Source organism: Ambystoma mexicanum, chromosome 4q, assembly GCF_040938575.1.
Source record: "Ambystoma mexicanum isolate Mex_15411 chromosome 4q, UKY_AmexF1_1, whole genome shotgun sequence".
Taxonomy (NCBI): domain Eukaryota; kingdom Metazoa; phylum Chordata; class Amphibia; order Caudata; family Ambystomatidae; genus Ambystoma; species Ambystoma mexicanum.
Window position 1 is genome coordinate 429,305,487 of NC_090928.1, and position 25,110 is coordinate 429,330,596.

At 44.9% G+C, this 25,110-nt stretch overlaps 1 protein-coding gene across 1 annotated transcript in view; it reads right to left on the reverse strand.

Moving 5' to 3' along the window:
- Positions 1-1,645: 1,645 nt before the first annotated feature.
- The window catches only part of KIF26B (kinesin family member 26B), an 876,378-nt gene continuing 852,913 nt past the window's right edge, over positions 1,646-25,110 (reverse strand). The window contains exons 13-15 of the mRNA XM_069608003.1: positions 7,236-7,438; positions 5,202-5,352; positions 1,646-3,050 (exon numbers count right to left, since the gene is read on the reverse strand). Coding sequence (XP_069464104.1) covers positions 2,902-3,050; positions 5,202-5,352; positions 7,236-7,438 — 503 coding nt within the window. The 3' untranslated portion in view covers positions 1,646-2,901. The remainder of the gene's footprint in view (positions 3,051-5,201; positions 5,353-7,235; positions 7,439-25,110) is intronic.

Consider the following 25,110-nt stretch of genomic DNA (forward strand, 5'->3'; position numbering starts at 1 on the left):
AATCTTACTAAGCCCAGTGACATTGAGAACATGCAAGTGCATGGAAAAAGGGCAAAGTGCATGGAAGGGGGAGGTGGAAAGTGCGGAACAGAGGAAAGAAACTGAATAAATAAATAAAAAAGGCAGTGAGAAAGTGGTAGTGCAGCCAGCAAGTGGCAAGTGCATGAGTAGTCATATAGGGTATTATCTGATAATTGCGGAGAAAAATGGGGGACTGTATGGGTACAGAATACAGATCCCAGTGCAAGGGGTGGCCCGAAGGTAGTGCAGGAGAGAGCCAGGGTAAGGAAGTACCTGGGCCGGAAGGACAGAGGGTGACCAGGTGCATGATGCCGAGAGAGAAAGACAGAATCAGCAGGGGAGAGGAGGGGAGAAGGCAGAAGCGAAGAGGAAGGTCTTGAGGGTTTCTGGAACCGGAGATGGTTCTCCTCAAGTTCTCCTCTCCTTAAACGGGGCATACAAGGGCCAGCAGGCTGCCGGACTGGTTAAATGAGTTATGCATGGGACAGCAGGTTGCAAAGGCTCAGCGCCATTTAAATGTAGCCTGCATTGGACAGCTGTTCTATAGTGTTGAGCCCCGACCAGGGGACCCTGCCCATCTGGATGCAGCATAATGGGGTGACTGGTTGCACCTGGACCACCTAGCCACCCCAACTATCACCCCCAAGAACAGGTGGCTGGCATATTTGGCTTATTGCTGGTATACTTAACTATGTCGGGATATTTGTGCTGAATGATGGCAGGTCAGCAATCTGACTACCAACTACCATTTTATTAGCATTACCCATGAGTAATTGAGCAACCCACATTATTTTCAAAATCCTGGATTATTTGAAAGATACTCAGATACACTTTGGAAGTAACCTGGCATTTAGTAAAACCACCCCGGAAAAATAGCATTTCTGTTTGGGTTGTTCTAATTGCTTATCATGAACTTGTACAGGACCGATCAAGTCTTCTGTTTGTAGGCACAGTATTGAAAACAAACCATATCTCCTGGACCATTATTTTAAACTGAACTGGAGGTTGTATTGTGTATTCCATGGATCTGCCACCTTTGGCTCTCCAGATGTGTTGGAGCAGCGGGCATAGTGCATGCTGGCAAAGTCAATGGTTGGAGATCAAGGGAGTCTTAGTCCCAAACCTCTGGAGCGCTGCAGGTTGCAGATCTCTTATGAAGGGGATGCTGCTTCAGTTGATGGTCTCATACATGATTTTCTGCTGTGGAAATACATCTCTGGTATATTGTGGAAGGTCCAGTCTCTGAAGTGTTGGAATATCTCTGGTTGTTCCCGATAAGAACAGACAGTACTGCAAATCAGAGGCCTTTTACATAATTTCTCTAGAAAATCTTGATTAAAAAGCATAATTTGACTAAATATTTCATTTTGTGAAGCAGAAGCCACCAAACTCCTCTCGGGCCACCAGGCTCTCTCGATTCACTCAGTTGGTCCAATTTTGGCTAGTGTTTTTGTAGGCTCCCTCAAACCACTCCGGTAGACTAAATCCAGCTAGGAATCGTCACCACACTGGGTTCAAAGCTCACCAGCCGACCACAGTGCACAGTATGAACCGGATCCAAATATCACCCTAGTCAAAGTTGGATAAGCCTCAGAAAACACTTACAGAAAACGCATACACAATAAACAATGACAAGCACTATTTATTTACAGCAGGCTCCAGCGGGACTAAGTGACGTTGCATCAACTATGGGTAACAAGATACTGAAAGGAAATGAGGAAGGGAGTTGTACGTATGTGTGGTGCAGCACGATACGCAGTGTTGTATAGAAACTTTCACTCACCGTATTCCCTCCGAATAAACAGGGTGCTAACGGATGAACATGGTTAATCAGCTAAACAATTGATTGGGCAACAGTTTGATACCATATGCAAAATCTTCCACCAGTTTGTTTGAACATCCTTCCCACAGTCACAATGCTACTGTATTAACACATTTTCTTTTATTTCATATGATTTATGGGGTCAAGTTAATTTGGCAGGTGAGATGCTACATGCATGGTGGTGACATCCCAGTCGAGCACACAAGCTTTTGGCAGTTTTGTTTCCCTAGTGGGAAAAATGGCCGGACACATCAGGTACCGTTTTTTTAAGATTATGTAAAGGAGGGCCAAGCAAGCTCCTCCTCTACAATTGACATAAAAGTGTATGACAGAAAACCAGCCACAGTACCAATGTCAGGACCACACTTTTTCTTGGTTGGCCTTACTCTGTTAACAATAAAAGACAGTTAACATTTAGTCATATGTGTACCGATTAGGAAATATCTCTACAAACACAAGTTACTTATAAACAACAAGTCAGAATAAACCACCAAGAGAAAACAGGCTGTAAATACATTTTTAAAAAATCTGCAAGCTGTATTTTCTTTCGGTTGATCTGCCGTCGGCTAGCACCATCTGTACACAAGAAAGTACGGGTGTAAATGTTTGGAGAATAAAGATTTGCAAGGCACTTAAAACGTCTTTCTGTGTATCATTATTCATTTTTGACGCCATCAGTAGAAGTCCAACGTCCATCCCTCGCACCTCCTGCCCTTCCACAACTGCCACTCTGAGGTGGCGGGAGGAAGTCCGTTTTTCAACTGTCTGTATTTACAAACATAGCCTTTTAAAGTTCCTCAAAGTGCTCTTTCCTTCTCGAAGGAGAACCGACGTCTTCAGGTCCACACATTCTCGCTCCCTCTTTCGCAATATATAATATATTCATTTATTTAATGCTGTCCCATGATAAATTAAAAGAAAAGTGTCATCTTTCTGGCTCTCTCTCGCGCACGCTCAGTCCGGAGTCACTTAACACAAGCCTTCGTCCTCGTTCTATTGTCTTTGGGAGTGTGATACAAGGGAGGGTTTGGGTTTAGTCATTGCTCGCTTGGCTCAGTTCATCGACGACGCGAGGTGATGTCGAAGCAGGTGATCATCATGAGATGGGCCTTGCAGAAGTTAACCCGGTTCTCTAGGCGCTCTGTTGCACACTCCAGGGCCTCGAGGTACTCCAGAGAGTCCGTCTCATAAACTTGCTCCAAATCAACTGGATACAAATTAGAAGAAAAAAAACAGTAAAATTGAGGATGACAAAACTAAGGTACTTCAAACTAATCTACAACTTCGTCTAGATCCTGGCAACAAACAGTGAACAATTGCTTCGGAGAGATGGGTTGGGAGAACATACACGACAACGCAACGAATCATAGTAGAATGAGACAGAACGGCACAGATTTTGAAAGGATTTTTTGACAGGTGTCAACCCATTCATATAACACCTTCCTTTCAAAAGTGCTTCACATTACAACACCCTTCAACATCCAATAAGACGGGACCCTTTTTCTATTTGCTCTAAAGGGATAATAATGGATTGCGTGTGGTTCAGTCGTAACCTATCCCCCAAAGGTTTCCCTTTGATAGAACAGATGGCTCCATGAACAATATCTACGAACATATTGGCCAACAGAACGGCTTATCATATTCTCAGATAAAATGAGTATCCCACAATTGATTTATGGCAATACAAGCAGGAGGAGAAACAGGCAGATTACTTTTGCACCCATATCATCTGCACCGGTCTTACAGGGCCAACCTTGAATCTAGTGCCGTCGTCCTTGTAAAACTTTCAATATCTAGTAGGTGTCCTAGGTGTTACAGATAAGACAGAGACGAAAAAGTGCCAAATGAACTACCAATATGTGAGCCTTCAAAATATTTTAATAAATGCATATTTTCCACAGTCCTATGTGTCGAATAGCCCATGTGTTATTTAAAGCTGTGTGAATAATTCAATGACATACTACGTTTGCTTTTGATATCACCTCTTAGAGGGTAGCAAGAGGACTACGTTTGCCGGGGTAAAATTGAAGTGACCAAGCTGAATATGGACCACCATAAACCTAGAGCAGCCATGCTATTGCAGGAGCTGAAATACTTAAGCATAGACTATGCAATTCCCACCTTTATAGTCTATGGTTTAGCTCTCATTAGACAAATATCTGCATAACATTGTACTGAAAAAAATGGCACGCCCTGGTAGCCATCCATGGAGCTGAGGTTAAGAGCGGTGAGGCCAAATCGAACACGTACTAAGCCCTTGCCAATAACTATCTGACAGTGCAAACTCCTCTAGAAAATATTGCTTTTGTACCCAGTTTTCTGTCTCCCTTGAAGAGAGAAATGCCTGCCAGAGGGTGAGAAGGTTGCAGTCACAGTTGGGTGCCGACTCCTACCACCACCTTCAGTTCTGCCTCCTCCTGACATTACATTTATAACAAAGTTCATCTTGAGGCAAAGAAGGAGCTCTCCCCTGCCCCTGGGTGCCGGCAATAGCCGTGTCTTCCTGCTGCGTGTAGCACTAGGGCCTTGATGTGGCCATTCCATGGAGCACACTGCCGGTAAAGCGGGTCGACTTTGGGAAGCAACAGCATGATCATCTGCTGCCGCTTGACCAAGTTTTTTAATGTATCTACCATAATGTATCTAACATCACAGTGTCAGAGGACTCATATTCAAAGACGTAGTGCCTCCTTACGGGTACAGTGGTAGCTGTAACAAATGACAGCAACAGAATTATCGTCACTTTTTAAGCTCAGCTGAATTATGAGATTGGAGGTAAGGAGGAGGAAATAGGTCCAGGATTTGGCTGGAGGTATTTCCCCCAGAAAACTAGAAAAACTATTGCCGGCAGAATTATCATCACTGTGTTTCAGCAAAAAGTTGGCATCTGGAGGATTTACCTCCATTTACAATGCATTGGGCCTTATTACGAGGTTGGAGGTAGCCTTGTCGGTAAAATTGGCAAGGCTACCTCCATACTGGCATGGAAATCCGGCACCCGCGAATGGGCTATTACCGGGGTATTCGGTTCATAATGGTGCCGGTGCTACAGGCATGCAGTGCTCGGGGGAGCCTTTCATTCCGCCAGGGCAGACCTGACGGGATGAAAGGCACCCGCGGCACAACTCGGAGTTTGCCGGTCCGGACACAACGGTAAGCTAATTCTGCCAAACTGAGAATGAGGCTCACCGAAGGAAATCTGTATTTGACTGAAGGCCTCGTGCAGCTGAATACTGTTCAAGAACAATGTCTGCCACAACTTTGAATCTCTCATATGCTTTGCACAGAGCCCTAGCAAAAAGCATTGTGGCAGTGCGGAGGAGCCTGGTCAATACAGCCACTAGAAGAAATGTCTTACATTCGCTGAGCCACTTTTCGGGATCCAGCATCAGGTACTGCTTAGTCACCTCGAGCTCCTTCATCAGCCACTCGTATTTGGCCCGAACCTCAGCGATTCTCTGCTGGCGGTGCTCCAGAATTTTCAGTTTGGCACTAAAGCATATCACCTCCTTGAAGACACAGCCAGGGAAAGAAGAGACAAAAAGATGAAGAACTGTTCAGATTAAATTATACGCTGTCAAGCCTATCCGAAGCAATAACACGGGCAAAACCATCAGGATGCCATTTCCCCAATATCTGCCCATATTCTGTCTGTAAGCGAAAGCATCCAAACCATTGTTCTGCTGCGTGGAGACATGTGTGCTATTAGAAGCGATATCAGCATCCCTACTAATTCCCAACCCAAAAGGTTTTACTTTGGTGAACTCTGGATAATGATGCATGCCCTCCTGCGCTCTAACAATAATTCCTGTGCATAAATGAAACAAAACCATCCTGTGCTTTCAACATTGGCTTGTCTACTCACTGTTTGCATGTTACCTACCGCCGTTAAATGCAATTAAATTCTTTGCCCCCAGTAGAGGACTCCGTTGCTCTAACAAGCAGTTAGAATTTTTAATGATTGCCTCCAAGACAGGGGCTTATTGGGAAAGGCATATGGCCCAAAATTACAGCAAAGCCTACTCAATATTATACCTGATAATCTTCATGCCACATGCATTCCCAGGTGTCCCAGCCTAATGACAGGGCTTCGGGGTTCGAAAATGAGGGGGGCTGGGAGCTATTTAGCTCCTGCTTCTAGCATAGGATAGCCTGGTTAGCTTGAAACCAACAGCTACCAGGAGCTACGTCTGCCTCCTAGGGCCAGCTGGTGTCTTCCAAACATGTCAATGTGACATTTCATTTGAGTATTTGGGAATGTTAATGAAGAAGAATTCAAACACGTCTAATGCACATTTAAACACAATGGATAAACAGCTAAAGGAGCATCTCTGGAAGCTCCTGGTTCCCTGGCCGTAGCTCATGACTACAGGGTGATGCCTGACACCCAGGAGCAGGTTTTATCTCCTGCTCATCGAATCTCACTTCGACCCTCAATCTATAAAAGATGCAATGCTGGAGAAGCCAATATATGGCATAGACTTGTTTCACTTCTGATCTGATAACATGATTTACAAACATGAGCTGCAATACAGCAACGTCACCACTGTTCTGTGGCACAGTGGCCATTTGATTAGCATTTTATAATTTTATGTAGCAAATGCTACCCATTTTGAATTAGTCTTAGGCACACTGTCAGTGCTCAGTAAAATAATGACTACCAGTGTCTTCTCAGGAATAATCAACTACTCTTAAATATGTTGGAAAGGTTTTTCATGACAAGGTGTATCAAATTAGATTGTCACATCTCCCTGAGCACTGCCATTTAGGTAGGTTGCGTCAACAACACAAAAGGTTCCTTTTTCTTGATGCAGGACATGCACACAACTTCCACAATAGTGGCCAATGTAGTCTGTGCCTGTGGTGTGTGTGCAATCCTTCCTATTGCCAATGCCTTCATTCCTCTAGTACAGAGGTGTGTAACCCTTGGCTCTATTTGGCTTGGTTTTGACTACAACTCCCATCAGTCCTAGCCACCATAGTCAATGATAAGAGATTGTGGGAATCACAGTCCAAGACATCCGTACATGCACAGGCTGCAGACCATGTTATAGCAACCACATGCAAGTTATTTGGGATTTCAATAGCGCAAAACTAGCTGGGAAGCAACTGACTGATGCACAATGGAGAGGGAGAGGGGAGAATTAGCGTGTCGGGTCAGGAGCAGTGATCACTGGAGGGACGTTCAAATATCCACTGGCCCCTTCGTTTAAACCAAAATCAACATGCCACAGATACGTACAAGTCTTTGAGTCACTGCCGTGTGGCCCTCCTTTAAATCTAAAATGGCCTCCATCCTGTCAGAAACCAGCCCTTTCTAGGAATAATGGAGTGTCCTGGAAAACTCCCAGCATTTCACAACCTACGATGTCATGAGATCTTTGACACTCACCTTGCTGTCCCCCAGGCGTCTCCGCTGCAGCCGCTCCACATCGTCAATCTCATAGACCTTGATCTCAAAGGGTTCCCCCATCCCTCGCTGTGCGTTACGCAATGGGCCATCCACCCAGCGGACTCCGGGGCTATTGGCAGGTTTCCTCACTGGAGATGTTGCATCGAGGGACAGAGCTGGGATGAGCCTTCGTCTCTGGGAGCCTAAGAAATACGCAAATATGTTAATCCTGGCAGCCATTTTGGAAAAGCTAACCCAATCCCCTGCACCTTCTCTTTAGGTTTCCTGAAGTTACGACCAATATCACCATCTATGTCACACTATATCCTCACATAATGCACATAGATCTCCCCAAGTGGTCACCAAAACAATGAGAAGGACAGAACAGACAGCAGATCACACATCACCTTATTAATCTCGTAATTTCTGTCATTTTCACTCTCATATGTTATTCTTGCCAGAAATCGAAACCATTTATGGTTGGACAAACAAAAGAGGTATTGCTCATTTAAATTGTTCCCACCCAAGAAGCAATAGCATCCTTCTTGGGTGGGAAAAATGAAAATTAGCAATACCTCTTTTTTTGTCCAACCATAAACGGTTTTAAGGCTTGGCCACATGAATAAGACCTGCCCAATATAAAGGCGACTCAGGGCCCGATTCAGAGGTTGATGTCAAAATAGAAAAGCATTGTTATGTGCAGCAGCAGTTTTGCATAAACCACCTGATTGTGCTCATTAGAGAAAAGGCAGCAGAAATATATGCCCTCCATTATCGGAGACATGCAAGATCTTTACTGCTTGGAAGCCTGCAGGGTTGCTGAGAGGGAGGTTTTGTAAATATTATGACACTATGCTCCTGAGATGCGGCCCTTTCTTAGACACTTGTTAAATGCGCGCATGACTGCCATTGAAACCATGGGCCTACTTCATGGAAAGTTTAGTGCGGTGCAAAGTGCCATTGCACCGCCAACAAACACGTTGAACCAGGCCTGGTTCCAAGAGCGGTGCAAAGTATCTTTGCACTGCAAAATGACTCTTTGCACAGTAGTAAAGTGGGCCTAATTCACTGTTCAAAGAGTACTTTTGAGTGCAAAGTAACTTTGCACCACAAAAATATACTTTGAACCGCAATGCGAGTTAGGCCCGGTTCTAGGTATTTGTTGACAGTGCAAAGTCCCTTTGCACCGCGCTAAATGTTCCATGGTTTAGGCCCTATAATTGCAATAAGCTGTGCACATTATTCTTGCGGTCTATGTTGTCATGTGAGACAGGATACCTTTTTTGCTGCAGATGTGTGATATGTTTCAAACATTTATAAAAGGTTGACATTTTGCCATTATTTTTTCATTATTCTCTGAATTTGGAAAAAAAAAGTACAAAAGCAGACCTATTTAAGTAAAATTGTGCTGAAATGCGCTTTAGAAAAATAACTCATTCAGATCAACCAGGCAGAGGAGATTAAAGTTAATTCTGAGCCGTGTGTAGCAAACCATGTGCGACACCTGTATTGCCACCAGAATAGAGGCGCAGCGTGGGCACCCGGAAGTGGCGTAATGTTTCATGCACGTTTACCACCGCTTTGCCCTAAATCCCGCCCACATTCGAATCCGGTGCTGAGTCCGGAGGGTGCGTGTGGGGTATTCTGAGCACTGAATGGGCGTGTTTGTACACATTCCTGAACTGGTTACATTTGGGTCATTTCTAAGAGGGATCTATCAACTGGTGACCTTGCTGGCACAGGAGTTCCACCAGCCGTGGGTGATAAGGAGAACTGTGTTTGAAAGCCTGGGTTGGTGTTTGGCATCCAGGACGTTCTACTGCATTGCTGGCTTTTGAAGTAGGCCCAGAATACTTGAAGGAGGCTTTAACACACTGTTTCCTTTGTGGTATCTTGAACAAAAGCAGCTGAACTGTGTCAACCTTGACTTAAAAACAAGCGCCCAATCTCTATATCGACCGGAATCTACCATAGGCTCTGAGTGCAGCTGGTGCAATTGCAAGTTAGCAACTCTCAGGAAGTGAGCCTGTGCATGAATGAAGGAGGGGCAACACATAGTGAGTCGCTGCAAACTCTATTCCTATTTTATTGTTTATATAGCGCTTTAATCAAAGCGCTTTACAGTTTAACAACACAGGGACATATGTGTGTGAAACTTGTGTGGCTGGTTTTCTCATAATACCCAGTATTTTTAGGCGGTTAAACACTTCAGTGTTAATCCAGATTTTACATGAACCTTCAGCCTATCACTGGATCATCAAACTTTTACGGCAGCTCCACCTATAAGCTGAATTAGTTGTGGCTTTTAGAGCCACCTATAAACCAAAACTAGTGCATTGGAGTACAGCTAGGGAGAAATGGCATATGAGGAGGGGCACAGAGCTTGTAGGCGCTGTTTGGTTATTTGCCCACCCATTGACTGCCCATGGCCATGCTAATCCCTATGGCCACACCCACCCAGTTCCTGCCATTCCCTGCCCAAAACGCCTCCTCATGGGAACTCTCTGAGCTAACTTTAAACAAGCTTTACCATCAAACGTTGCACTCAAAGTGCCTGTCAGGTTTTTCTTTCAAAGCAGTCTTTTGAGAGATGACCTAATAGGAGCTGTAAACACACTACTGGTGTAATAAAATTGTCTTAACTTGGTCTCCCTTCAGCCACTTGATTTATAAGCACTATGGTTGTCCTTCACTGAATCTTCCTGATAAAACAAGCACTGGCAAAGCCAACCGTTTTGGCTTGTGTATAAGTATTAGGCATTGACCAGGTACTGTTATTGGATACCCAGGTACTCGCACCATTTTGCAGATGCTACATCAATAGTCAGTTAATACCGCTACGGCAGTGCCTGGCAAGTTTCTTTACCATGCCTACACAAAATCCCAAACTCTTGGCATTGCCAATGCTCGTTTTAGTAGCCTTTGCACTGTGCGATGTGCTGCCAGCTCACCGGCTGCCATTGTCAGGGGAGGTAGAGAGGCCATGCACAGAGGTGGTTCGTGTCATCTGAAAAAAATCCATGTTTATTGCAATGTTTTCTTCCCAACCGTATAGTATCCAGGATAATGCTTTAAATACATCCTCCATTTGCAGTATGTATATATGTGCTCCAGCACCCACTATCATCCAAGAGATCTCATTAAAAAAGACTACAGGTAATAGTAGTAACAGGGCCACTCTACCTTAAACTGCCTCATTCTTCACAGAGTAGTAAAGCAGCACTCTTGACCTCTTGGAGGTAACGTCCATGCAAGATGACATGTGCTATACCCCAAGTATTCAGTCTCTCCCCTCTGCTCTTCAACATATACATGATCCTGCTGCTGGAGCCTGGAACATATTAACAGCTCAGGCCTTGCATGCTTCAGCTACGTAGATGAGACCCAAATCACCTACCAGCTCACACACGACTATGCAACAAATGCACTAGACCACAGCACACGCCATGCGCATGTGGACTCGTGGGCGACTATAAACAGGTTAGTTAACCCAAACAATAGTGAGCCTATGATTTGCAGCATGATGCCACCAAACCACACACCAATCCCTCAGAAGGGTTAAGTAGGAACATGCCCATTGGTCACGGCAGATGTCAAAGGCCTCATAATCATGGTTAACAGTTGCCTCACACTGGAAACACAGCTTAGAGGCAGCTGGCAAACTAAACAGTGACGTGGCAGTGAAAATAAAGGAGTTCCACTATGATCAGGAGGGCTCTGGGCTTGGACTCTGCGGATTGCAGCAGTCTCTGTGTTATGGTCCCTCTAATCCCTCTCCACTCCTCTGTACGGGTAAGGTGTTAAGGTTCCATGCGTGTAATGGGGGACCCGTGGGTGGCACCAACCTGATTGAATCTGGCCTCGAGTCTGTTCTTGTTTGTGACACTGGGCCTCATTACACGGACGGCGGTGGACCAAGGTGCTATTAGCACCTTGGTCCATGCCAGTAAAATACCGGCACCGCCTTGGTGGAAAGGGGAATTACCGCCCTATTCCAAGGTTGGTGAGGCGGTAATTCCCCCTTCCCCCATTGCCCTTCCCCATTCCTATTTTTGCCCCACAGGGCATAATGGGAATGGGGAAGGTGCTAATTACGGCACCGCAAATTGCGGTACCGTAATTAGCTCCCTGGTCCCTTTGCGGGTTGGTTTTTAACGCCTGCAAAAAGCAGGTGTTAAATTCTCCAACCCGCAAAGGGACCTCGTAGTAAGGCGGTAAGGGTTTACCGGTACCGGTAAAATACAGGTACCGGTAAACCCTTACCGCCTACCGTGTAATGAGGCCCATTATCTGTGCTCAGGTGGGTCTTGGAGTTCAAGTCCGCAACTGTTGCACCAACCCAGTCTTTGAAGGGAGTGCATTGGTGCTAGTGTTTCCATTGTAGTTTGGAGAACAGCCAGGGTTGAGTGACTTTGTGAAGGTCAGTTGTGCTTCCCGTGTGCAGCGCCCCTTGGCTATGGGAGTGCCATTGGTTGAATGAGAGGAATGAGAAGGAGGATCCACCTTGGCCTTTTTGGCTGGAGCGTAGGAACATTGTTAGAGCTGTGGTGCAGGATGGAAGCATTCTGACAGGCACGTGCTTGATGACCCTTCTCTTGGTGGATTTTGGGACGCTGCCATCCAAGCCGTGGTGGGTGATACATGGGGATCTGATTTAGATTCAGTGTTTGATTGGGAGCCTGTGGAGTGCTCAGAAAGCTGGGGTTCATGGTTCACGGTTCTTTCACATTGCTGCAGCAGTTTACCAAATATTCAAGTATGCCTTATAAATGGCTGTGTGGAAAATCCAGTCTGTTGGGAGAATCTAGTCAAGGGCAATAGTTGCCATGGTAGTATATGGGAATGTGAGATATGGCATGATGCGACAAATCTTTTTCAGCTGAAGAAGTGGCTTATCACAAAAGCTTTAACTTCAGGTTTTGGGGCAAATGGACTGGATCATGAGAGATCCAATGTCATCTGCTCTTGCTCTCGGCTGAGTGAAGGTTGCTCTTTATTCTGGCCAAGAAATTTGGAGTAGTGGGCTGTTTTGTATTCACATAACATAACTTCTGCTTTAGTCGGGTTGAAATTTTGTGAATTTGTCAACATTCAGGCACATATGTGAGAGGCAGTTGCTAAGGTCCGGTTGACTTAGGGTTGAGGGTTGCGTACGTTTGTAGATAATTGGCGTGTTGCCTGCATAGTTGAGTCTGTTCCCTTCATTGGTCTATATCCATGTTGGGAGTTGTGCATGAAGTTATTGGTTTTGACATGGTCCTGAAGAAGCTTTGGATAAAGTAGCCTTTGTAGGAATATTGCTGCAAAGGTAATGTTGGAGAGTGGGCGATTGCTTGTAGGGTTGTCTGGATTTGCTGTGGTTCCCTTTAGCAGAGTCTTCACATATGGGATTTTGGTGGCTGACAGAACGCTACTTACGGTCTGGATCTTCTGTCGATCTGGCTTTATTGCTAGCATTTAATGTATGGAGAATGGGAGCTAGCCTTCCACGGTCTGTGTGCGTGTTTTGTTGCTTACTGCTTGAGTTTTGTGGTTGACTGTCGCTGTGGGGTCTTTTTTGCACAGGTCATCTTCAATCTGTAGGATTATGTCTTTGAAGCAGGCGGAGACTGCATCATTGACTTGCTGTGATGGGGTTTGAGTGGTGTTACAGGCTCATGAATTCTTGACTCGTTTGATGTTCTGAACATTTAGCTTCCATGCACATTGTGCACATTCTTTGCAGTGTGTGTGGGGTGCTTTTGCTGCTCCTGCCCTGCACATCCAGATTGTTTGGTGGTATGCAGCATTGTCTGTCTCCGGGTCATTTTGACTGCAGCTCTGCTCTATCCTTCTGTCATGATTTCGTCTGTCAGGAGATGTCAATTGAAGATGTGTCTTGTCGAGATATATTGTGATAAGTAGGCCATATGTCATGTCCTGATACTTGCAGCAATCTCCCAATGTGACATTCTGAGTAAGCTTCAAATTTCAGATTCCCTGTAACATCCCAGGTTGTCATTCCTATTAAGCTATTAGTTAAACATTCCTTGTAAGCTTGCTGTTCCATTCCCAGTGAGCTCACCGTGGGTTTGACATTCGCAATAAGCTATCAGTTTAACATTGCTAGTATGTTGGAAATTCCAGTAAGGTCCCAGTTTGACATTCCGATGAGATCTGATTTGGACATTTTCCCCATAAACTGCCAATCTGGTAATCCCAGAAAGCTCAACAATCCCCTTTAGCTCCCAGTTTGACACTCCCAGCAAGCTTGACATTCCCAGTAGGCTCCCATTTTAACATTGCCATTAATCACCAATTTTGACATTCACAGTAAGCTTGCCATTTCCAGTAAACTCCTAGTTTGATATTACCAGTAAACCCCCACTGTACACATTTCCAGTCTGCACCACAGCATTGTAAACCAGTCCCAAATACCACAAAGAACAAGCTGTGGACGTAGAAACGCTCACACATACGTATAAGGTCCACACATTATAATGGCAAGCGGTGTGATGGCGTTCCGGATCCCTCTAGCACCAAGACACTTTCTAAATATGTGTGACCAAATGAGTACCTACCATCCCTTGAGGGGGCAACAGCTTTTTTTAGGTACCTACAAAATCAGTCAAAAGAAAGCAAACTCCTGTAACCTGCTTATGCCTGCATGCGCATCAGTTCTTCTCTGACTGTTGAGGGTGAGTTTGTGGTGCACAGCTCCCTAAAGCATCCACGGCGCATCTTCTCATGCATCACTATTTTTCTGGCTCCATCTAGTGTGGCCAACCTACCCATATTTTGAGAGACTGTCCCAATTTAAAGGGCTGTGACCTGCACACAGCCAGTCCAGGAAAGCAAAAAAAAGTCCCAACTTTGGGCCTCAAAGTAATAACGTGTACCAGCACATTTCCGGACCGGCCAACTATACGTTTGCTGGTAGAGTGGAGGATTTACCTCCAGAGGAGAGCTGGAGGTATATCTGGCACCCTACTGGCAAACAAAATGCTGGTATTACTGGCCCGATCATACCAGTGCAGGTCATACAGGTAAATCGCCATTCCATGGATTTCCTGAAGTCTTGCTATGTGTCAGTCGAGCATTACAATAAGAGAGATTAGATACTGAGGGCCCAGACACCCTATTGTCTGGGGATGGGCTATTTCATATCGTATTTTATTTTCTTACAACATAAATAAAGTTTCAAAATCCAAACGAGATGCGTATAATCATATTTTTGCTCAATATATTTCTGTAAAAATGTATATATTGTCCGTTTAGTTGCTTATGTAATTTGTGTACTTTACAAGGCGTTGCTTTAAAAACAAATTATTTAAGTTCTTGAAACCCAAACCTTAACAAATACTTGTATGACCTATTGCTGTGAGGATATGTGATCAAGTTCTTAAATTGCAGACTGAGTCCAAAACTCGGTATTACCCATTGACCAGAGTGTGTCATCCTGGGTGAATAATGTAATCTTAATTTAGAGGAGCAGCTGACGTCAACTCTAGTGCCCACCCCCTCACCGGCGTCATACTGGAAGGAAAGCAGGAATACTGTGCATGGCACCAGGTTTCGCCCCATACCAGACTGAAGATATGAGAGACATAATGTACCTTCGCACTGAAGAGGTTGAAGGATGTTGGCATAGACCAGCAGACATAGACGAGCTGTAAGTGCGAACAGATGAGAGTAAAGAGGGGTCATGAAGGAAAGACACCATGACGCACAGAAACAATGTAAGAATGCTTAAAGAATGAAGGTGTAATCCAAGTAACAAAGTAATCAAGTATAGAGAGATGAAGAAATCATCTATGCCAAGAAGACAAGTATGATGAAGCTCAACAAATGCATTTATGCAGAAACACAAGGTAGATGAGTTACATAGAAGCTTACTGCGCAAGAAACTATAACATGAGTAAAGCGGCCATGATGGAAAGATGGACGTCGGATCGTTCCAAAACTACCTCCGAAACAAACCAGGGCCACAAATCAGAAACGGTGCAGAAAATATCTTCCTGCGATGAACAAAGTAATCCGTTTTACTAATACTAATGATGACACAGCAAGACATGATTGGAAAGTACAAAGGGAGTTAACCAGGATAAGCTATGAACGAAGGGCACTTTTAACTTTGATTAAGTAGAAGCAAAAACATCTGCAAGTGCCAAGTATCGGACAGTCAAGAGTGCAGAAAGCAGCAAAGCAAGTCGGGCTGGTGCATTCCACATGTACTGGGGGTGCCCGATAGTGACGGGTTCCTGGAAGGAGGTGGCGGAGATGCTAGAAGAAATCACACAAGTTCCCCCTGCACTAACCCCGCAGAAATATCTGTTTGGGGACATAGGCAAGTGCTCTGAAAAGGTCAGAAGACTGTTCAACGTTTCATGTGCAGTGGCCAAAAAATGCATTTTACAGCAGTGGAAAGGTACTGGTCCACCCAGCATGAAACATTTCCTTCGGGAACTGACATATGTGAACGAAGCTGAGGAGCAGTTTGTCCTCACCCGCCCATTGGCAAGCAGACCTAAAGATATATGTGGACCCTTCAGAATGTACTTGTGTGACATGATTTTGGATGATGACGACACTATGTAACCCTTGATACCTCAATGATATATATAGTATGTGAATCTCCTGTACTGTGGTAACGATGTAATTGTGCTGTGTGTCTTTGTGGCCACTAATAAAAAGAGTTATAAAAAAAAAGAGTGCAGAAAGCACAAGTAAGATGGAGCAACCAAGTCTCCAGAGGCCAAGAGGAGTAATGGCGGACGGCCCCGGAGAGGAAGTAGATGTGGATAGGACACACAAGTGTCGGAAGTTTTTTCCTATAGGAAATGACTATATATGTGTACCGAGGGTTCCCAGTCTGACGACGGGGAATATTCTAAGCATGTGAATCCATGAAAGATCCAATGCTGGAGAATGTACTTGTGTGACATGATTTCGGATGATGACGACACTATGTAACCCTTGATACCTCAATGATATATATAGTATGTGAATCTCCTGTACTATGGTAACGATGTAATTGTGCTGTGTGTCTTTGTGGCCACTAATAAAAAGAGTTATAAAAAAAAGAGTGCAGAAAGCACAAGTAAGATGGAGCAACCAAGTCTCCAGAGGCCAAGAGGAGTAATGGCAGCCAGCACCTTTAAATCAAATAGCAGTAAATAACAGGTTGAAATATACAAAATCTTGGTTTTCTCACATGTGACTCAGAAGTCGAAAACAAGGTCTATTCATTAAGCCTCAGACGAAGATAGCAGTGTGCCCTGAATCCCTTAAAAACCCCTGAGAAGAAAACAGCCAGCAAGGTCAAGTACAAAGGAGAAGTACTGGCTCATGGTCTAGCTGATTAGAGATGGTAGGCTAATTGACCAATGTGGGCAGTGGTCTGACGTTGCTATCTGCACCTGGGTTTCATTCTGTTCACCTGCTTCTAGTGAGCGGAATGTCCAAGGTTGGGAGAGTATGCCAACCAATCATGAGTGACTATGTAGCAACCTACTATACAATGTTGTGGAAGCCAAACAGCTGTTAATAATTTTTATAATCAGTATTATATGCATTTCGAGGCGTGCCTATTAGATAAGGGGCAGCCACTCATGTTATTAACACTTATACGTGCTATAGGTATATATGTTCCCCTAACCAAGCCCTCCCCTCAATAGGTGTTACTGTTTACCACATAGGATGACATCATAGCTGACGTACAGCAAGGTATAAAGTCTTTGTGTAAGAGAAAAGTAACCAAGAGTGTGTGAGCTGCATTTTGTATGCTCACCAGATTTCCCTACTTTATTTGAGCTGACAATAAAGTAGTACTGTGCCATGTTCTATGAGTCTGTCCGGTTATTTGGGTCCGAGGTCATTTACTATGGTAGTTCCATTCTGCGCATGAGACCGCTCCAATGTCTTACTGCATATTACTGTGCTTTACCTTCCAAATTTGGGAGTCCCTAGAATTGAAGCTGTTTGCAGCTTTTTGCTATTTAAAAAAAACCTCTCTCATGGTCTGTTAGACTATAGAGTGCCTGCACATATAACAATAGTGACCATTCATATACTGCACAACACATACTGCACAACACAAATGTAGCTGTCGTGCAGTATATGAATGGTTGGCGCTGGACTTGCCCATGAACACGTCTCTTAATGTCACTTCCAATGATGCTCTAGAGCAGTGGTATTCAAATTTGTTTTAAACTGAGCCCCCTCCCCCCCACCCGGTAAGGTAATATTGCCCCGTCACCCATGAGATATAACTGCTTGTATTTTCTATTAGAAGCAGTCACTGTGTTCCCCTTTTAAAGAACCTTGCACTCCCCAGATAGCCTTCAGCCCCTCCCCCCACACAGAGGGTCGGCCCCACAGTTTGAAGACCACTAGTATCAAAGACTGATGAGACTCCTTGAACGGTCATTTTCTGTAATGTCACTTCTGATGCTGTCAATGCGTATGTAAATTAGAGGGTCGCCAGGTCTTTTGCCACACTGGGCCTGGGAAATCCCTGGCATGCCATGAAGAGACCCCTAACATGTCAGTCCCCTGTATGCATGTTCTATGTATCTGTTGGAATACCTATGCCACTCATTATACCATCAAAATGAATACTGGGGCAAGAGGGGCACGAATGACACTGAACGACCCGCGCGCACAACAACTTGCTTCTGATGGGCCTCCACATCTGGCCACCCTAGCGCCATCTCGGTGCACGCGAGGCGAAGATGCCGGCTCTGACTCCACGGGCTTAATCCGCCTAGTTTTGATTTCTGCCCCCACCAAACCCTGCTTAAGTTATTTGGCAGAAGCCAAGCCATCCATACATCACTCCCTCCTTGCCTTTTGTACTCGGAGAGAGGGGAGGGGAGTAAATGACTCCTGGTCTCCTGCATGTTTGAACGCGGCCTGGTCTACTTCCACTGCGCATTGATGAATGCGCGCCCTATTAGCGGGCATAAAGAACGCGCCGTGGGTCCTGACAAGCCCCGGCCGCCTGCATTCATGCCGCGTGGGCCCGGCAGCTTATCTGATTCTGCGGGCGGGGAATGGGGCAGGCTGGGAAGACACATTTACATCAGGATTGCAGGGGCGAACGGCACGGGGCCGCCGCCAGTTTGCGCAGCCACGATAACACAGCATGGGGATGTAATTGTTTTTCACTCAGGGGAGCACCAGATAAAGGAGGGGGGCGGGGGGCGACAAACAAGCGTTTAGGAATGGGCGCCAAGAGGCTGGCAGGCCATACATCTCAGCGCGTAATTAATAAAGTAGAAATTAATTACACATTATTGTGAGAGTTTACGCTTACTCGCCACCGTCCCAAATGTGCTGCCTTCCCCTTGGCCCTATCGAGCGCATGTTTCTAGTAAAATCAGGGCCGACGGAGGATGCCTGGGGGCTCATTTCAGAATCATGTCGGGGTCCCCTTGTCAGCCTGTGAAAGGGTAACACACCTTTCATGGAGGCCTGTCTTTGGATGGCAAGGACACATGTGAAGACTGGAGCTTCCTTTGCGAATACGTGCATACCATCAGTCCCACCTTGCGGCTTCCGTGTGTGGCAACATCCAGATAAAGCAATGCGGCGGGGGAGGGGGCGAGGGAGGGGGCAGCAGAAGCCGATTATCATGGGACAGGTGTATTGCAGTCTGTAAAGCAGAACAAAGAAAGTCCGCTCGCAGGGACGAGAAACACTAAATGACCACTTCAAAAATGTCCTGTGTCAATGAGGTGGTAAGAACTAGCACTCTGTGGCGGTGGACCACCTGATGTCCCCAGCAAATTGAGCCTGTGTGCAGGAAAGCACCCATATAATCTACTGAATTAAAGAAGTATTTGCATTATGCTAAGACTATCAACAGAGGTACCCTTGAACCTCAATGCCCATTTCAACTGCCAGGGTGGAAAGGCCCTCGCGTGGTCCTCAAGTCAAATCAATGGCTTGCAGAGGGAGCGCCTTAGGGGAATCAGGTAAGGGAGATGGTAGTGTCAAAGAAGCAACACCAGTAAACAAGCAACAATCAAGTGTGTCGCGCTCATACCAAGGCGGTCTATTCTGGGACAGCAGCCAATAGAGGCATTTCTTTCAGGTCCTTGTGCTTTTAACGCACAATTTTTCAACTCCGATTTTCTATTGAATATTTTTTAAACCAAATTCTTGTTGCAAAATGCGTGAGGAAACCACACTGTCCCCATGCTACACCCACACAGTAACACAATTCATGGGGTAAAGCTGTTCACCTCAAATCCAGCCATCAAGAGAGAGGATAGGGTTAATAAACCTAGTAAAAAAATGTACGAGTAGCCTGAATGGCACAGTCTTAGTAACAGGGATGTCATGTAGGGGTTGCCAGGGGTCGCTACTGCAACCCCTGAGGTCTCTCTTGCTACCCCTAAAAAGAAATGTAGGCTCTTTGCTTCTGGAGTGGCTGGCTTTCTTGTTCAGGCCTTTTAAAAACGCTGAATAAGAAAGAAAAGGAATACCAAATAATTTGTCTTTCTGGAATTCTGTATAATAATTGCTAGACTCATTAAAGGTTTATTTCAGGCACACTTCAGGGGGTGAGTCACTGATTTAGTCGTTTCTTAAACACCTGAATTTACCATTTCATCCTTCCAAGGTCGATAAATGAGTACCAACACACAGGTTGGGTGATATTGGGTGTATATTTTTTCTATATAAAGTGCTTAAGCGTAAGTGCTATATAATAACACATCATTATCATTTGGCCATGGACGTCTGCTTGCATTCACAGTAATTCGGTAATATGGGCCTATACACACTGTCCTTAACAATACATATGGCGATCCATTCTTGTATGAAATGTATATCACATTATAGTGTTATCGTAACCATATTTTTCGTACTGTACTTAGGAACAATGCCAAGTGATGCAGCTTCCTGTTTTGTCAAGAGGTGAAAGGTTGTGTTCCATTGCTTCCTGTGATATCACTTTGGCGTGGGGTCAAATGGCATCACATCCTATGATGTCATCAGAGGTCACGTGTCATATGATGTCACTTCCGCTATCCCAGGCATTTTGGTGAAATGACGTCCCTGCTTCATAACTACCCATGTCTAGGTCACATGCCAAAGGTAAACTATCTAAAGTAGTGCACCCACTGAAGGTGTGTCCAACGCTAGCACTTAAACCCAGTAAAATAGCTCAGCACAATACAGCATGTACTGCAGAGATATGTGTGAAAGCTGCAGATGGCAGCTTCCAATGCCAGTACAGTAGTCAAGAGGCTAAAGATACAGATCCAAAGATCACCGTGTAACCAGCAGGTCACATATTTTCATCCAATGAGACTGCATGTGCGGTTAAAAGGGCCGAGCATTGGAGGCAGAAATTAATGGGTAACCTGCAGGTAAGAGGTTCCAATTCCAGTGACATAGCTTCAACTGTAAATGCACCTGCTGCAGGGAATTGCATGTAACATGTGAGATGGCTTTACAACCTGGTTTTCTCTTGAGATAGAGAAGTTAGAATAAGCCATTTGAGCCAGGTCACACATGTCAAGCACCAACCAGTAGCCATCACTGGAGGTTCACCTCCAGTCCAAAGCTACTTGAGGGAAGTATTGTGGGTTTGCACATTAGCACAAATGCAAGCCTTTAGCTGCAGAACATTTCTCTATCATACAGGGCTGTGCTCATGCCTGTAATCATAGCTATCGGAAAGGTAATGGGTTTAATTGCAAGTGTCCAGCTACTACTGATCTAAATTACTGTCACATTAAGATGCTTTAGAACATGCATTTCAGCTTGTAAAAACAATGGTCTGAAAGATACTACGCTAATTGCAAGTGTCAAGAAGTTTCTGCTCTAATTAAAACATGTTTACTAAGTGTGCCACTAGATTTGTTTATCTTTAGTACATAAAACGTAAACACCAGTTGAAACGTTATTAGGTGTTTTTGCATAGAAAAGATAGTGTTTCATACAAGTATCGAGTTCTTAATTTAATTGTAATGTTGGGATGAACCCCCCGGTATGCCGGAGGGACTCTGGAAGTTCGCGGACTTGGAGGGCCCAACATCCTCCCCCAGGATACACAGAGGACTCAGTCAACGGCAAGTTCAAACTGCGGTTTATTACAGACAAAACCAACAGGGATCATCACAGGAACAGAAAATATTCATGCACATCTCGCTCTTCCACGGCTCGCAGGGCGGTTTTACTCCCAAATGGCGCCAGCACTTCGTCACAGCCTGAGCCCTTCTCCAGAAAACCTATTGGGCCAAGTGATTGACTATTGAGTATTCAATATCCTATACAGGACACTATAGATGTTATCCTACTGGCCCTCCAATGTCAGGTGGCTGGCCTGTCCCATCCCCAGTTCACTAACTATAACATTGCTGCAGTGCTGTGGACTTACCTTTGGTTGTTGCCCATTGCTACCCACCCGTAAGGTACTAAACTGTGATTGGCTAGATCTGATGTCCCCAGGCCTGGGATCCGCAATGATCCTCAACTGACTGTATACCTCTTCAAGGTGAGGAAAAAGATTATGTGACTATTGTAACTTGTATGTGCCACCTTTGCCGTATGAGAATATTCTCCTATCTGGAGCAACACTTGTTGCATACTGTTGCATACTTGTTGCAGTCCGTGTCTGGCTGCCTGGAATCGGCTCTCCTTTCCCGCCGCCGATCGCTGTCAATTGTCTGCTTTGGCCGCGTCACATGTTCAGAGACCACGAATTTGAGCTCTGCAGCTCCGAATTATGAGGATTTATTTGTATTTTCTGCAGCTGGTCCCTTTGTCACCTGGGGATTGGAATGCCATCTGTTTCTCTTGACCTTGGCTGTGGGTCCTGTCTCACAAGGTTTACTCTCTGTCCAGCCTGAATCAGCTCAGCTCGTCTCTCGCTCAGAGGCTTGATTCCTGCTGTACTTTTCCTAAACCTTATAATGCGGTTTATACAGTGTCCACGCTATACTATATTCTCCATAGGTTAGTCACACTTGGCTCTGTACGGTCCCATAAGTGCTCCTGCGGTTCCATAGGGTTACTCGCGTTTAGGCATCTGCAAACTTTGCTCGGTTTTCGCGTTACTGCATTTGGCTAATGGCAAAAATAATAAAAGCGATGACAGTATGTATATGTATCTGTCTTCTAACTACAGAACTGTGCGCTCATGTTCTTCCTCCATTCAAGTGTGTGTTTGTGTCCTGAAGTGCGGATGGCACATGTGCTTCATGTCTAATGGTGCTTTGTCATGGTGTCTCTAACGACATCAGCAACATGGCTTCTTAATACTCTAGTCCAGGCTGTCCATATAGGTCTCTCTTACCATGGCCTGCAGCTCTTCATCCACACAGGGGTCGATCTTTACCGTTCCTGGTCTGTATGACTGGCTGAGGGGGTACCTCTCAACATATTTTTCAATCCTGGGTCCGTTAGAGATTCTTCCGAAATAGAATGGATGATTGCAGTGTTCCCTGGCCTTCTTTCTTGTCATGAATTCAGTAGGGGGGGTGGCGGGTAGTGGCAGTATCCCAAACCTCTCTTCAGCAATGATTTGCAGAAAACTGTTAGAAAATGTGTATTGTACAAATGTATGAATAGAGGGAGTATGTTGGCCGCCTATTGAAAGGCCAAAATGTGTGTTCAGATGGACCCTGGAGCTCTTTCCCTTCGCCTCTGCGCACAGCATGTAAAATAACCATCTCTGCCATGGAAAACATTCATGTTTTCTGTTCTCTGCCTGAACCTGTCACCCTATTTCTGAGGCTAAAGTAGTGTTTAGCAAAAGAGGGAGCGACAGTGCAGATAATCATGGAGAGGGGCTTGTTTACAGCGAAAGGGCAGTGGTATCTGCTACCGGCAACAGTAACTATGGTACCTTAAATTTAAAAGAAAAAAGTATCCCATTAGTTATGGTCAGAAGTAAAAACAACCTCGTCTATATGTTATTCATGGAGGGGGACAATCCCATAGAGATGGAATAGGAGAGACTTTGGTAAAGATTGGCAGTTTTAGCCAGCCGCACTATAGCTAAGGCTACATGACACCTTTCACAGGAAAATGACGAAACGTTTACTCTGTAAGTTTTGACCTCATCAAATCCTGCCCACATTGAAACACAAATGCAGAATTTGGTGTAGTCTCATGGATGTTTTCATGTAAAAAAAGAATAGATTAATTTGCATTGGTTTTTCATAGGAAAAAAAATTAAACCTTTCAGGGTGCATATTGCCTTCTATTTTTGAGATTTTCAGCACGCTGCCCCTTAACCGATACTGGTTCACATTGCAAAAATCGAATCTGCCAAACTCTAGATATTCATTTCATAATATCCCTAAAAGGTATCTATGATTTGGAGTTATGCAGTAAATCAATATATGTATTTGCTGATGAAGCACGCACACAAAAATACAACAGCCACGCAATCGGGTGTGGAATAAACATTTATGCATCCACAATTCGCACATAATACTAGTGTGCACAATAGGCCCAGAAAAAATGCACAGACAATACACATAAAATGACTATGCAGACGAACCCTTACACACATCCTAACTACACACATACAAACACACTATGACAAATCAACTTCCGGGGTACCAGTGGTCCTGGGGTGAATCTCGGTTTCTAAACCATCAATCAGCCCCACACCTCTAATACACCAGAAGGGATCCAAAACAGATCGAAAACACAAGCTAATTATAATCCTACTTGTCCAATTTTGATAACGGAACGGCATCAACAGCTTATCGATGAAAGGGCGTGGATCGTTGGTTAGTTGCAACACAGCAAAAATACAATTATTACCCAATGATAAAAGATACTGTGCAGTCAAATAAAAATATCTACTTTATTTATATCACAACAGACAATTCTAGCAGCACCATGAACTACAACCCACCCTGTATTGGAATGCAGAGGAGACAGTTTCAAAGAAGGAAAAGGGATGCACTCTGGCTACTGACAGAAGGGGAGTCGGTATGGTTAATAATAAAAACAGTTTGTTAAGGTTTCTTGGCTTAGCAATGGGTCTTAAAACGTCTCTAGAGGTCTTCTCGGAAGGAACAGGGGGACAGAACAACAACGTACCATGTGCTGTAGATGTTCTTGGTGCTCAACAGGGTTGAGTTAGCTTCACGGCACTTTGCAGGCTTCTGTGACAGAGTTTGAGATGTGAGTTGCTGCGGGTGTTAGGCGGAATGACGGTTTGGCAAGCAAAGCTGGACGAAAACCTGCAGACTGGCTTACATGGCAGCACGGGTCAGGAATCATCGTCTCAGTGCTGATCGGCAGTTCTGAAGCACTGGTCGAGACGTCTCGGGTGTCTTTAAGCAACTGTGGCTTCATAATTGTCAGCGTTGCCTTCGGTTGTGGATCGAAAAACTCGACTGGCAGTAGGTGCTTGTTTAGGCACTTCTCCCAGCTTCTGCAATGGGCTCATATCGTGCTTTAAGGCCGGCGACCCAAAGCTGGGGAGTGTGTTGCAGGCCACTGCCTTGTTCTTGGTTGTAGGTTCAAAAACCGTCTGGCACTTGCAATCCAGCTAGCTTTCTTAAGAGCCAAGAAGAGCATGCTGTGTGCTGGCTGGATAAGAATTATGGAGTGGCTTGAGTGTCCTATATCTCCCTCTGTTCCCTGGGAGATGATTAGGGGAGGAATCAGCTTCCCTCTTTGAATGTCCTGGCCTTCCTTCACTGGTGGAGGCTGTAAGGCACACTGTACATTCAGCCAGGGTCCAAGGATGAGTTTTTCTTTCTTACGTTTTATCAAGTCTTCAGATGATCTGCCAAAAGAGGGGCTCTGCCCTCTTTTATAGCCAAGTGGGCCACAGTGATTGGTGTAAGCTAAACCTACCTTAATGAACCAATCCCGGGGTCCCTACCAACAATCTCCTGTGTGTGTGAGGTCAAAC